The sequence below is a fragment of the Phyllopteryx taeniolatus genome, chromosome 3 (assembly GCF_024500385.1).
Source record: "Phyllopteryx taeniolatus isolate TA_2022b chromosome 3, UOR_Ptae_1.2, whole genome shotgun sequence".
Lineage (NCBI taxonomy): Eukaryota > Metazoa > Chordata > Actinopteri > Syngnathiformes > Syngnathidae > Phyllopteryx > Phyllopteryx taeniolatus.
The window spans coordinates 28,999,853-29,015,172 of record NC_084504.1 but is presented as its reverse complement, the minus strand read 5'-3'; the positions used below and the strand labels follow the sequence as shown (position 1 = coordinate 29,015,172).

Here is a 15,320-nt window from a genome sequence, read left to right as displayed (position 1 = left end):
GAAGCACCCCGACATCTGGCCACCTAGTGGGGGCTGCAGGGACCGAATACCACCCCCCCAGCCAAACCCCCACCCCACACGCCCCGCCACCCCACATCCCCCTCCACGCCCAGGAGAGCCAGACGCCCCACCCGCAGGCCCCGTGATGCAGTCAGTCCCCGCCCAGCCCGAGGGAGAGAGAGTGTCCAATGTTTGTTGGAAAGGAGGGCAGATAGGGGCACCTGACAAGGGAACGATAATGGGGTGGGGGCGGGGGGGGACCCAAGGAGCAGCCGCGGGTCATGAGAGGTAAGCCCCAACACCAAGCAGTCATCCACCCTCCCAATCCCATACCAGTCTCCCAGGAACCCTTTGATAAGATTATGTGCCCAAATGTGATGAGTGAGAAACATATATACAGTGATTGGTGCGAAGTGAGTGAGATTAAGAGGCATGGCCCCATTGGGCCGGACAACCACCGATGAAGAGGGCCACTCCACCCAGACCCGCAGCACCGACCCCGGGCCCCCCTCCACCACCCCACCCCCTACACATCATTTCCGCCAGCATCCACTACCCACCCCTGAGTGTGGGAGGTGGACCCCCCTCAAACCAGGCAGGGAAAAGAACCCCACAGCAGGCCCCACAGCCCGCACGGGACTGCCCGGCTCCCCCACAGGAAAAGGAAGAGGCGACCACAGCAGGATGCAAGGAACGGAGAGAAGAGGAGGAAGCAGGCCCGAGGAGCGACAGGGGGGCCCCACCGCCCCCACCAGCAGCCAGAGCGGGGCACCCAGGCGGGTGCCAGCCGGCACCGCCCCAGCGCCCACGGAACATGGGCGAGTCACCATCACACCACAATACTCTCCAGGAGGTCGCCCCAGTGGCTCCCCCCCACCCCCGAGATCAGGAAGGAGTGGAAAAAAGCCTCCACAGACTCGGGAACAGCAAACACAGGGACAAGAGGAGAAGATCCCCACAGCATGAATGTGTCTTTTCACCATGCAAACCGATCTAAAATGTGTGAAAATAAAAATAAAAAATAAAAAAATATAAATAGAATAGCCGGCACGGTGGCCGACTGGTTAGAGCGTTAGCCTCACAGTTCTGAGGTGCGGGGTTCAATCCCCGTCCCCGCCTGTGTGGAGTTTGCATGTTCTCCCCGTGCCTGCGTGGGTTTTCTCCGGGCACTCCGGTTTCCTCCCACATCCCAAAAACATGCATTAATTGGAGACTCTAAATTGCCCGTAGGCATGACTGTGAGTGCGAATGGTTGTTAGTTTCTATGTGCCCTGCGATTGGCTGGCAACCAGTTCAGGGTGTACCCCGCCTCCTGCCCGATGACAGCTGGGATAGGCTCCAGCACTCCCGCGACCCTAGTGAGGAGAAGCGGCTCAGAAAATGGATGGATGGATGGATAAATAGAATAATAATAAAGCAACAACAACCTCGACAACAAAAAATATTGAATTCCATTGTTTACTTTCACACTTGAAAATAGTCTTGCTATTGTCAAATGTCAGATGGCACCCTACTCAGGCAAAGGAATCAAGAGTCTAGATTTAGCATGTTGAAGAAAGTTGACCAGCTATCTACGTAAATGTGTAATTGATTTTTTTTTGTTCTGCTGATATTTTTTCTAACGCAATATATTCTATGATGATATTTAGCCACTGATTGATGTTAATAGCTTGTTTGTTTTTCTAGTTTAATAGAATTGTTTTCTTAGCGGTAGCTAACGCGACAAGTAATGATTGTGAATATTTATTAGGGAGCTCAATTATGCCTAAGTCGCCAAGTATGCACAATCTTGGAGAAAGTGGAATCCTGCAGTTTAAAATATGCGAGAGTTTTTGGATACCCGAAGAGCAAAAGCATTAAATTGGTGTGCATTCCCATATAGCATGAAAATAGGCGTCTGCGGTATTTTTGGTGCATTGCGTGCATATATTAGATGGAGAGAAGCCCATTTTATGCATAGTGTACTGAGTAAAGTGTGGTCTATGGAGCACTTTATATTGTATAAACTGTAGATTTGTGTTTTTTGTCATTCTAAACGTATTGTTACAAATCTGTATCCAGTAGCTACGGTCAGCGGACATGGAAAGGTCTTCTTCCCATTCGGTGATTGGTAAGTGCATTGATTCAGTACATGAAATTAATTGAAGAGTACTGTGCTCTGTAATTCTCTGGTCTATCGTCAAATTGGTAAAGGCCCGAAGAGATAAGAGCTCGCCGTTCCATATATTGGGAGATTGGCTCAGCTGGATGTGAAATACTAGCTGGGGTGTTATAGTGACCCATGAATGGTGAGCTAAACAGGTTGAGAGGGGTACTTGGTTTCTGTAATTTGGGTTTCGATTCACCTCTAGACTGCTTGGGTATATTTTGATAAGTTAGAGCAGCAACATTGGCCTTTGTAAGCTTTGGTTCAGGGTTGATTGGGGGAAGTGCTAAATGATCTTCATCGGGGGGGGTGCCATGTTACCAACGTGCTGGCTGAGCTTACATGGTAAGAAATGGTATATTGAGGCCATGGAGCTTACATATTCCCTTGTACATTTTGATTTTACTTTTTGTGAAAGAGATTTTGTGCTCTCTGGCTGCTCTTGAATTGCTTCAGCTTCCTCAAGGTACAGCAGCATCAGGTTCCCGATGTAATGTTAACACATCAAATTCTGCATCGATTTTGGCCTTTTCCAACTCAGTTTGTACTTTTTCCACTTTCATCTGCGCTTTTTTTGTTGCATAAGATGCTCTCATCTTAGCAGCCTCCGCTTGAGCATGAGCATGGGCGGCGCTTACTGCTGATCCAAAAGAGTGGCCGGTCCTGGAACTACGTGCAAACATGTTACTTGATGCCTTTTGGACCACGAAAAATATTCAAATGATGCCTTTTCACTGTAGTGTTTTCAACGAGGGCGTTGGTGAAACTGAGATAAACCACAAAATGAAGACCCTAGAGTTCAGTTGCAGCGAGTTTACTTGTTTTCATAAATGTGGTGAAAACTGTAATACAGAAAATGCAATCAATCTCTACACATACAGCCATTACAAACATAGGGTGCATCGAGCTGTTTAAACACACAATTTAACAAAAGATGCATTAATATCCATACAGATATATACAAACTAGAAGATAAAGAACTTACAGCATTCCTGCCTGATAATTCAACGTGGATGGCATTGGATGACATTTCCATACTGCTTCTTGCAGGCCGACGTTTTGTTTTTTGCAAAAACGGCGAAACCGGAAGTGAGTATGGCAAAACCAGAGGTGCAAGGACGGAAGCAAGAAATACATTTTAGTGCTAATATTTTACTTATATAATACTGTGTCTTCCCTGCACGTATACTTTGAATTCATACAGCACGATAGAACATTTTATACAAAGTAGGCATATTTTACAGTAATAAATTAGAGTAATAACACTAAACCTCGGCTATCCCTCTGATGAGCTCATTTCTAATTTTATCCAACCTGGTCACTCCGAGAGAGAAGCTCAACATCTTCATTTCCGCCATCTCCAGCTCTGCTTCCTGTTGTCTCTTCAGTGCCACTGTCTTGAATCCGTACATCATGGCTGGCCTCACCACTGTTTTATGAACTTTGCCCTTCATCCTAGCAGAGACTCTTCTGTCACATAACACACCTGACACCTTCCTCCACCCGTTCCAACCTGCTTGGACCCGTTTCTTCACTTCCTGACCACACTCACCATTTCTCTGGACGGTTGACCCCAAGTATTTAAAGTCCTCCACCCTTGCTATCTCTTCTCCCTGTAGCCTCACTCTTCCCCCACCACCCCCCTCATTCATGCACATATATTCTGTCCTACTTCAGCTAATCTTCAATCTTCTTTCTATCGGTTCCCCCACCGGCTCCCTGCTTTCACTGCAGATCACAATGTCATCCGCAAACATCACGGTCCACAGGGATTCCAGTCTAAACTCATCTGTCAGCCTATCCATTACCACTGCAAACAGGAAGGGGCTCAGGGCTGATCCCACGACAACTATTGAGACCAAAAATTAATTATTGACCGATATTGGGAAAAAAACGATCTCAACTGGATCGGTCTGATATCGAAAAAACTGTACTAAGAACAAGAGCTGTATCATTCGGTGGAACTCTGGTTGTGAGCGGCTAATTTTAATTATATTCTATATGAATAAAAAGGCATTCTATTACACGACCAATTTGATATAAAATACAAACATATACTGTAACGCTGTCCTTCAGTTTGCGGATCCTTGGCCTGGAAATTGTTGAAGACCGTAAAAAAAAAATGATATTGGTTATTGGTATCGGTTTGGAGAGGTAGCAGTTTATCGCTTATCGGTGGCAAAAAAAAAAAAGTTATTGTGTATCCCTAAAATATGATGATATTTACATATGTTAATAATGATATGAATATTAAATATCCGCATGTCTGTCTGTCTGTAGTGTCATTAACAAGCCACTAGCAATACAATTGTGATGAGTATAAATAAATGCTTTCAGCGAGATCATTTATAGCGCCAATTCCCAACATAAGTTATCTCAAGGCACATTCCATATCTTGACGGTCTTGGACCGTGCGATGCACGCGTTGAACGCAAAACCAAGCCAATCCGGCACGAGTGAGAACGACAGCAGCAGAAAACTTCCTCTCAGGAAGAAACGTCGAGCAGAACCGAGACTCGCTATCGTAGGAATTAAATACCAACTTCAGATAGCTCAATGATGATGATGATGATGATGATGATATGAATATATCTGCATTGAAAAAAAAGGACTTCATTTTCAGTTGCACATTTTTCCAATGTGGTCAACTGACATAATTTTCCTTTCTTTCACAAAAAAATAAAAGTTGAACCCATTTCAGTCATCTGCAAACAACGTATATGTTCAAATTAAGTCAAGTCAAACGTCTTTTTTTTTTAGTGCGATTGGGTTTTTGACATTGTCATACGATATATGATGGAGCGTCTACATCTAGATGATGTTAGCTGTGACACACACTCAGACAAAGTTTGGAAAGAATGATGTTATTCCCCCCCTTTAAATATACGTTGCTGTCATCTCATTGGTGTAATGTTCTACGACATACAATGTTGAGATTTTAGTCTCCCATCCAACCTGTGACTCGGATGACCCCTTTTTCCTTTCTGTGAATTTCCCTTCAGTGATGCGTTGAATTTTGCTTCCAATTCGAATGCATTTCTAACAAATTGTGAAATGCTATTTTGACAAAATGTTGTGGATGTGTTGCCAGTTTAAAACCTCAAGACAATTTGCGGAGCATGCAAAAGTCAAAGAAAATGTTCTGTTTCATTGCTTTTTTTTCTGGTAATCATTAGTTGTTTTTTCCCCCCCTTCTTTTTCAAATGAACTCCTATTACGACTAAACTATGATGAAGAGATCTCTTACCTGCTTGAACTGCTCCTCGTAGGTCCACTCGTGGTGCGGCTGCGGCGGCGGCGGCGCGGGGACGCGGGTGTCTATTTCTCGGGGAAAAGGCTCCTCGTCGCGGTTCGAGCAGTCTCGCTCATCTTCGTCGAGCGCCTCGCGCTCATCCGCGTCGTCGCTCCTGTTACCGTCGCCGGCTCGCGCGTGCCCGTGAGTCACCGCGGGAGAGGGGCCGCCGGCAACCCCGACCGCCTCCCGGTAATGACGGCGCGCCAGACCCCGTCGGCGTTTCTGGGACTGCGCCATTGCGCAGAGGGTTCTCTCGTTGTCGTCCAGGGCCAGCCGCGCTGCCTGTTGGCGCTGCAGGGTCTCCATGACGGCCTCGAGCCTCATCCCACCGGGGAAGGCGGGGCGGAGGTCGCCGGTGGACGAGAAACAGCCTTCCTGCGTGAGGGCAGACAGCGCGATCACCGCAAACGCTCACTTTGTCGTCGCCCTTCCCAAATCATTTCAACTGTCTGCTCAATTCCAGTCGAAACGGGTCCAACTGACTTTAATATGTTATATTATATTATATTATATTATATTATATTATATTATATTATATTATATTATATTATATTATATTATATTATGGATCATTTTAGAGCACGTGCAAACCAAAACGAAGTACTTTTTTGTCCAAAGAAGTGGACAAATAACAAAGTGAGCAAAGTTTGTTGCCATGTGTAATGCAGAGAAATGAAGTCAGCGTAAATAAAGCGTGATTACTTACCAGAGCAGATTGAGTTCCTGCACGTCTGTTATCAACCATACTTCTTTTTGTTCGATTCACAAATGGAATTGGAAAGCATCAAGCGTCTGCTCAATAAACGGGTTACCGGACCTACAGTGATGCTTCATGCAGGAGCACCGAGCAGCTTGTGGCAACAAGTGGCAAATATAGTGAGCTTCCAGTGACCTCTGGAGGCAAAGATCAGCCCCCCACATCTGCTGATATCGCATCAATACTGCAACAAGGAGGAAGAACGTTTACTTTTGACTGCACCAGATGCTTCTCTTTATACACAACGGCAAATTAATTGACTCATTTTGTATACTTTGGCAGAATTCTCCGATTGGAGGAATTTTCTTATCAAGCCCTTCAACTTACTCATCTTACGGTGGCCCTTTAACATGTGCTTCAATTGTTTGAAAAGTATTTTGCAATTCACATTTCCTTGAAACTTTTCCCGTTAAGTTATGAAGTTGTCTGCTAAAATCTCAATCATTCATTCATCTTCCGTTCCACTTCTCCTCACAAGGGTCGCGGGCGTGCTGGAGCCTATCCCAGCCGTCATCAGGCAGGAGGCGGGGTACACCCTGAACCGGTTGCCAGCCAAACGCAGGGCACATACAAACAAACAACCATTCACACTCACATTCACACCTAGGGGCAATTTAGAGACGTCAATTAACCTAGCATGCATGGTTTGGGGATGTGGGAGGAACCCAGAGTACCCGGAGAAAACCCACGCAGGCACGGGAAGAACATGCCAACTCCACACAGGCGGGGGCGGGGATTGAACCCCGGTCCTCAGAACTGTGAGCCGGACGCTCTAACCAGTCGACCCACCGTGCCGCCCCAAAGTCATATAGAATTCTGAAATAAATCGTCAGCCCCGGGAGCTCTGCCAGTTGGGAGACCTCTAATAACTTTTGTTCTTGTCTCTTCAGCGTCAAGCAAATCTGCTTGTTCGTTCGAGCGAGAAGCTAAAGGGAGGGAAGACAAAAAGTGTTTGATCTCATCTGAATCAGCCTGCATTTCAGACAAGTAATGTCTCATGTCAAATTCTCTTTACCCCTTTGTTTATGTCATTGGGATCAAACACCAGAGTTCCATCATGTGTCTTAACAGCTTGTATGGCACTCTGGGCTTCCTTCATTTTAATACGTCTAACCAGCATCTTCCCAGGTTTATCCCCCTCCGCAAACTGCTTGTCCCTGAGACGGAACAAGGAAAACTAAATTTTTTGAGCCACGACAGAATTTAGTTTGCACTTCAGTATCACCAAGGGGGATAACTTGGCTGGGCTCATATCTTGCTTAAATGAAGTTTCTGCTCAAGCAATCTTCATCTCCCAGTCAATTTGTTTAGCAATGCTAGATGTTTTTTTTTCTATTGAATGATGTGATCTCGTATGAATGCCTTAAGGCTTCCCACGCAACACCATTAGAGCAGCTGAGGCTCAGTTAGTCTCAAGATAGAGATTCATCTCTGATTTCAAGATGGACACAAATTCAGGAATAAGGAAAAGGTTTAAATTGAGCCTCCATTGAGGAGACCTCTGGGGGTCGTAAAATGGGGTTATTTTCATAAACACTGGAGCATGGTCTAATGGGAGTATGCTGCCAACACCACAGGTGTTCACTGAGGAGACAGATGAATTTGAGAGAGAAAAGCAGTCAATCCAAGACAGGAAAGGAATAAAAGGTATAATCTCATATTAAATATACCCCATATATCAACCAGGCACAGAGCACTACACATGCCCTGTCGTCAGGAGGTTGTCCTGGGTGGTCGCTGTGAAGGGGTGCTACGATCAAGAATATGATCCATCACTTGATTCAAATCCCCACCCATAAGACGGGATAATGGTCCATCTCACGGACCCTGAGCTCCAGCTGTCCAAAAAATGAAGGGTTGCCTACATTTGGAGCGTAGACATTAGCAAGTATAAACCTCCGGCCCTCAATTGACACAGCCCTGCTTTGGCCATTTCCACAAGACGCAAATGCGTGGCCCACCCAATCTCAGCAAAATTGGGGGGATTCAGTCTTTTCAAGATGAGTTTTCTGAAGTAGAGCTACTGTATATCTGTAACTAATTATGATCATCACTTGGTGAATAGCAAATAAGTCGACCAACATAAAACACAACAACTATAAACAAGTTAAACACTTATCATCAAAGTAGTAACATGAGGTGAGGTGAACGTGAACAAATGTCCGCCAGAGATGTTCAAAAACTGCACCCAAAAAATTGGAATAAAAATATTCTGTAAATATTGATATAAATAGGTTGTGTGAAATTGTGGTGTATATGTCAAATAAGAAAATACTCCAAGAGATTTAATAAACAAAAACAATCATCACGTCAGTGCAATTTATTTTGAACTTGTTAATCTCCATAAACATAAGATCCACCCGACATTTCATGTATCTCTGCTCAAGCCTGTCTCCACCAGTACCCTTAGCCATCCGTCTGTACCCCCTCTGCACCCCGTGTCATCGACGACCCCATCCTGCCTTCACGGTGTCACGCATCTTGGATGTGCGGCCCCGGGGTAGGGGCTTTCAGTTCCTGGTGGACTGGGAGGGGTATGGTCCGGAGGAACGTTCCTGGATCTCTCGTAAACTTAAATTGGATGACTCGTGGAAGAGGGATTTTTATGCGGCCCACCCTGAGAAGCCTGGAAGGGCGCCAGGAGGCGTCCGTTGATGGGGGGAGGGGGGGTTGGGCTGTACTGTCATGATCTGTCCCCTGCAGTTTCTTTTTGGAGCTTGGGTGGGGCTTTGTGCCTCGCTTTTCCCTCTCTCTCCAGCAATCATCACCTCCTTGCCGTGCACCTGTTCTCAATTAGCACTAATAACTGCCTGCATATAAGCCTGCCAGATCTTGGGATCCAGCGCCAGAGTATTCACACTCGTCCGTGGTACACAGGCCGACTCTCGAGATCCCATCTCTAAGTGTTTAATTTGATCGCTTGGCTTCCCGCATAAGTACTGACCTTCTTGTGTTCTCCTCCGCCTCAGTGTGCCTCCTGTGTCTCCCGCTTCGCTGCCCCCTCCAACCACACTGTCAAGCTCTTCCACCTCCTCGCACTCCCGCTTCCTGCACGTTTCTTTTTCGGACCACCATCACGCCTTGGATATATAAACCCTGAGCTAACCCCAAATAAACCATTCTCTACTACTTTCTCCGCCTCCGTCGGCTTTTGGGTCCAGTCCAATACCATACGATTACAAATCGTGACAGTAACTTCCCATATTTTATGTGCCACCTCCAAAATCCTCTCCTGGTCCTGAAATTGTTGCAGCCAAATATTGATCGCACTTGGGGGCTGGCCGTCCAGTTTATGCTTCCCTAGGCTCCAGTGTGAGTGATCGATCTGCAGGCCTCCAGGAAAACCGGTCCCCAGGAGCTCCGGGATGGTTTAGCGCGTAAACACAATGGTCTCAGAACCCTTTGGAAAGCCAACAAAATGTAGATTGTTCCACCGGCTCCTAATCTCCAAGTACTCCAACTTCATTCGCAGGGTCTCCACCTTTGACTGAGTGGCTGGGGGTTTAGCTTCTAGCGCTCTATTAGAATCTTTCAAAAGGTAAATGCGGGACTCGGTAACTCCTAAGCGTGTGGCTAAGTCAGTTGACTCAGCTTCTACAGCACTCGCAGTGGCCTGGATGGAGTTGAGTCTGCTTTCCTGTGTCTCAGAGGTTTCTTTTAGCAGTGCATTTATCTTAATGATGTCCTTCGCCATTTGGTCTGTTGTGTTGCTGTGAGTGTCTTTCAAAGGAGAGCCTTCGGTGCCATGTCACTAGCCTTAGCTGAACCATCCCTGCTAGCATTAGCCCCTTCTTCTGTTTCTGTTGGGTAGGCATTTTTGGTCTGCATGTCCACAAACTGTCACTTCTCCGGGTTCGTAAGCCATCGCTTTAGACAATTTCAGAATCAGAATTAGAATAATCTTTATTTTCCAAGTATGTCAAAAACACACAAGGAATTTGTCTCCGGGGGTTGGAGCCGCTCTAGTTCGACAACAGATTTGACATAAAAACAAAAACACAGTACGGAGAGTCACTGAGCAATTTGAACTGAAACACAACAAACAACTAGGTTTAAACATCTGATATATAAAGGGGTGCAAAGCAAATAGCATCTTGATTGGCTATATTATTCTTATAATTATTAAAAGCAGGGGAAAAAAGACTTCTGGTTTGACAAGTAAAGGGATGGCAGTGAAGGAAAACAGGCTCCTGACAATTTGAGTAAACTTTATCCATCCATCCATTTTCAACACCGCTTATCCTGGTTAGGGTCGCGGGGCGCTGGAGCCTATCCCAGCTGACTTCGGGCAAAAGGCAGACTACACCCTGAACTGGTCGCCAGTCAGTCGCAGGGCACATATAGACACGGACAACCATTCGTACCCACATTCACACCGTCACTGAGTGGGAACTGAACCCACGCTGCCTGCATCAAAGTCAGGCGAGTGTACCACTACACCATCAGTGACTGAGTAAACTTTACCCACTCCGAATCAAATACCTATAAAACTAAGATTGTGGGTCTCGAAGATGTCTAAAATAAAGCCAAAAAAGTCTTCTTCTTTTTTTACCTGTCCTGTTCGGCTGTTAGGTCAAGCAGAAGGGAGAATCTGTATCCCTTTGGAACAGTTTTACTGTGCCACAGTGGAGTTTTTATACTGCCACTGTGGTTCTTTATATTCTGACGGATATTTCAGTATTAAATTTCAGTCAGACACTATGAAGTTTAAAAGGGGGGTCACTGAAAAAAAGGAAGAGAAAATGAAAAGATAACTAAATAATATAGGAAGAGAAGACAACAACCCCTCCTTGAGCCATCACCTTATCGTGGTGGAGGGGTTTGTGTGTCCTAGGAGCTAAGTTGTCTGGAGCTTTATGCCCCTGGCAGGGTCACCCATGGCAAACAGGTCCTAGGTGAGGGACCAGACAAAGCACAGCTCAAATACCCCTTATGATGACGACAAAAAATGGACAGGTTTTCCTTGCCCGGACGCGGGTCACCGGGGCCGACCGAAAGAACGAGATGAGCCACCGAAAGCGGCCGAAATGAGTTTCCTCCGCAGGGTGTCCAGGCTCTCCCTTAGAGAGAGGGTGAGAAGCTCGGTCATCCGGGAGGATCTCAGAGTAGAGCCGCTGCTCCTCCACATCGAGAGGAGCAAGATGAGGTGGCTGGAGCATCTGATTCGAATGCCTCCCGGACGCCTCCCTGGTGAGGTGTTCCGGGCACGTTCCACCGGGAGGAGACCCCGGGGACGACCCAGGACACGCTGGAGAGACTACATCCTTCAGCTGGCCTGGGAACGCCTCAGGAAGCGCTGGATAAAGTGGCTGGGGAGAGGGAAGTCTGGGTGTCCCTGCTAAAGCTACTGCCCCCGCGACCCGACCTCAGATAAGCGGAAGAAAATGGATGGATGGATGGATGGAATCCTCAAAAATGAGACCTAATAATTCTGCACACAATGTAGGACTGACCTGGCACAAAAAACGTGTTAAAGAAGGGTAATTTCACGTATTCAAAACAAAGGAAAGGATGAATTGGAATGGAGTAACTATAGACCAATTAGCGTATTATAAATCAGGATTATACAATTTTTACACATATATTGGCCAAGAGAATCGAGAAACTTTTACCACAAATCATAAGTCTTGATGAAACAGGTTTTGTGCGTCAGAGACAAACCCCAGACAACATTATCTGTACCTTACACGTAATAATCATGTAACGGACATTAAGCTACCAGCAGTATTGGTAGGGTTGGGGTGCAGAAAAAGCCTTTGATTGTATGAATTTGTCATTTTTGTTCAGAGTTTTAGAAGAAGTTGGCTTTCAGAATTCATTTATTAAGACAACACAGGCTCTTTATTATAACCTGAGGACAAGAATTTAGATTAACGTGGGAGTTTCAAACTCCTTTTTACTGGAATGCGGAACATGGCAGGGCTGCCCAATTAGTCACCTCTTAGTCACAATTTTTATTGAAACTCTTAGCCAGTGGATTATTCAAAATAAAGAAATTAAAGAACTAACAATGAAAGAAGGAGTAAAAAAGATTTCTTTGTTTGCCGACGATGTGTTGTTACAGCTATTAATGCAGTCCTATGGGGGGCACAAGCCAGTGCAAACTGTAGGCCGGTCCCAAGCCCGGATAAATGCAGAGGGTTGCGTCAGGAAGGGCATCCGGTTTAAAACTTTGCCAAACAAGTATGAGCATTCATCCAAAGAATTTCATACCGGATCGGTCATGGCCCGGGTTAACAACGTCCGCCACTGGCGCCGTCAACCTGCAGGGCGCCGTTGCAAAGTCAGCTACTGTGGGTTGAAGTCGAAGAAGAGGTGGAAAGCAGGTTCTTCGGCAGAAAGAGAAGAGGAAGGCACAGAGCCTAGAACTTTGAATGTGGGGACTTTGAATGTTGGGACTATGACAGGAAAATCTCAGTTGGTTGACATGATGATTCGGTGAAAGGTTGATATAGTGTGTGTCCAGGAGGCCAGCTGGAAAGGCAGTAAGGCTAGAAGTTTAGGGGCAGGGTTTACATTATTTGACCATGGTGTAGATGGGAAGAGAAATGGAGTCGGGGTTATTTTAAAAGAAGAGTTGGCTAAGAATGTCTTGGAGGTGAAAAGAGTATCAGATCGAGTGATAAGGCTGAAACTTGAAATTGAGGGTGTTATGTATAATATGATTAGTAGCTATGCCCCACAGGTAGGATGTGACCTAGAGGTGAAAGAGAAATTCTGGAAGGAGCTAGACGAAGTAGTTCTGAGCATCCCAGAAAGAGAGAGAGTCGTAATTGGTGCAGATTGTAATGGACATGTTGGTGAAGGTAATAGGGTTGATGAAGAAGTGATTGGTAAGTACGGCATCCAGGAAAGGAATTTAGAGGGACAGATGTTGGTAGACTTTGCAACAAGGATGCAAATGGCTGTAGTGAACACTTTTTTCCAGAAGAGGCAGGAACATAGGGTGACCTACAAGAGCGAAGGTAGAAGCACGCAGGTGGATTACATCTTGTGCAGACGATGTAATCTGAAGGAGATTACCGACTGTAAGGTTGTGGTAGGGGAGAGTGTGGCTAGCCAGCATAGGATGGTGGTGTGTAAAAGGACTCTGGTGGTGGGGAGGAAGATTAGGAAGACAAAGGCAGAGCAGAGAACCATGTGGTGGAAGCTGAGACAGGACGAGTGTTGTGCAGCTTTTTGGGAAGAGGTGAGACAGGCTCTCGGTGGACAGGAGGAGCTTCCAGAAGACTGGACCACAGCAGCCAAGGTGATCAGAGAGGCAGGAAGAAGAGTACTTGGTGTATTTTCTGACAGGAAAGGAGAGAAGGAGACTTGGTGGTGGAGTCTATTGCTAGAGGACTCTGCATCTTTTTGCACAATTGTCCAAAAAATTTTTTTTTACCTGCATTACCAGATAACTAGCAACCCTTTACTGCTCAGTGACTGTTTTCTTTTTTTTTTTTTTTTTTTTTGTCAATGTCTTTCTGTCTCCAAAGTGTTCTGTAAATTGACTGTCTGTTGTTCTACTAGAGCGGCTCCAACTACCGGAGACAAATTCCTTGTGTGTTTTTTGGACATACTTGGCAAATAAAGATGATTCTGATTCTGATTCTGAACCATACGGTACAGGAAATCATACAAGGAAAAAGGTTAGTTAAGAAGAAGTGGGACACTGACAGAGAGTCGAGTAGAGGCGAAAGGAATACATTGAGATGCGATACAGGGCAAAGGTAGAGGTGTGGAGGGTCCGAGAGGATTTTGCACACTCTTGTCTTAGATCTAGCAATCAATCAATCAATCAATCAATGCAAACTAAGACCAGCAGACATTCCAACAGCTTCTTCCCTGTTGCCATTAAATTGATAGAGGCTAGGTGACTCTCTGTAGTGTGTTTTTATTGCCAAAATGCCTGTCTATTGTTGTACTAGAGCGGCTTCATCTACCGGAGACAAAATCATTGTGTGTTTTTGACATATTTGGCAAATAAAGAGGATTCTGATTCTGATTCTGATTCTGATTCTGATTTTGAAATGTGCTGTGGTCACCTAGTTATATCTGCGCAGCCTGCCTTTCCTGCGACGCAGGAGCCAATCATGTTGCAGCGGGGCGTGCCCCTCCTGGAAACGATGTGGGAATCCTAATAACGCCTCTGGCAATGTACTGTCATTTGACCCGGAAACACTGGCCTATGTTACGTCATTGGGTGACCTAAAATGGCGGAGTCGCGGTCAGAGCTGGATGTCTTGGTCCAAAGAGTGGTTAAAGACATTACTAACGCATTTAAGAGGAACCCGAACATGTAAGTGTGATTATCTGTGATGTTTCCTGACAAAAGCTTCGTCTGTCACGTCCAATGGCTGTCATCGCTGTTCATCTGTGTGGGCCTGGACTATAACCTGGAATGTGAGCGCATCAATCAAGCAAAGTTGTCTTATTTTCTTTGGCTGTTTGGACCTCAGTTAGTGCTCTATGAATTTTAACCCGGCAAGAATCAAGTACAGTATACTGTACAGTGCGATCGCCTCAACGTGGTTGAAATATGGTTCATGTGGTCGGTGTGGACGTCCTCTCGACGTCCTTTATTGACCAAATTAAAACGTCATTTATATATTATATACAACATTATATTAAATTCTGACCAAATTAGTGGTCCTATGAAATCACGCCTGAAAATATTTAATACAGCGTTTGAATAATTGTCTTGCACTGTGAGAGCATACAAGTGCTGTAACATTATTTTTGTAATTGTATTCTAACGTTTATATTTAATGTTCTTATTTATGTATGTTTTTCAAGCATAATGTGATCACAATCTTGTGCTTTAACATCGACATTATATTTAATCATCTTCATAATTATAATTTAGATTTTGAAGCATTGTGTATTTGTACGCTGTCGCAGTACAAGACAATTATTGAATGCTGTATTAAACATGCATAATCCATAATTTCTAAAGGCCACTAATTTGGTCAACATTTTAAATATTTGTGTCTATGAAATATGTTCAAATTAAGAAATATATTTCTTTAAAAGGAAAGCATTTAAAAATGTTACTGAACTACAACTGGATGTTAGCTAGACAGTTAATCATACTGAATAATAAAGAAAAAAATAGGGTCATTCCACAATTTGGAATAAAC

General features: G+C 45.1%; 2 protein-coding genes across 4 annotated transcripts in view; one reads left to right on the top strand and one right to left on the bottom strand.

Annotated features, from left to right (window-relative positions):
• Positions 1–6,246, bottom strand: part of arid3c (AT rich interactive domain 3C (BRIGHT-like)) — a 91,688-nt gene extending 85,442 nt beyond the window's left edge. The window contains exons 1-2 of the mRNA XM_061768333.1: positions 6,148–6,246; positions 5,394–5,816 (exon numbers count right to left, since the gene is read on the bottom strand). Coding sequence (XP_061624317.1) covers positions 5,394–5,816; positions 6,148–6,186 — 462 coding nt within the window. The 5' untranslated portion in view covers positions 6,187–6,246. The remainder of the gene's footprint in view (positions 1–5,393; positions 5,817–6,147) is intronic.
• Positions 6,247–14,355: 8,109 nt separating this feature from the next.
• The window catches only part of ptar1 (protein prenyltransferase alpha subunit repeat containing 1), a 74,032-nt gene continuing 73,067 nt past the window's right edge, over positions 14,356–15,320 (top strand). For 2 of the 3 annotated variants that reach the window (XM_061768307.1, XM_061768306.1), the window contains exon 1: positions 14,356–14,479. In XM_061768307.1, the coding sequence (XP_061624291.1) occupies positions 14,394–14,479 (86 nt within the window). In that variant the 5' untranslated portion in view covers positions 14,356–14,393. The remainder of the gene's footprint in view (positions 14,480–15,320) is intronic. The other variant, XM_061768308.1, reaches the window with a different exon arrangement.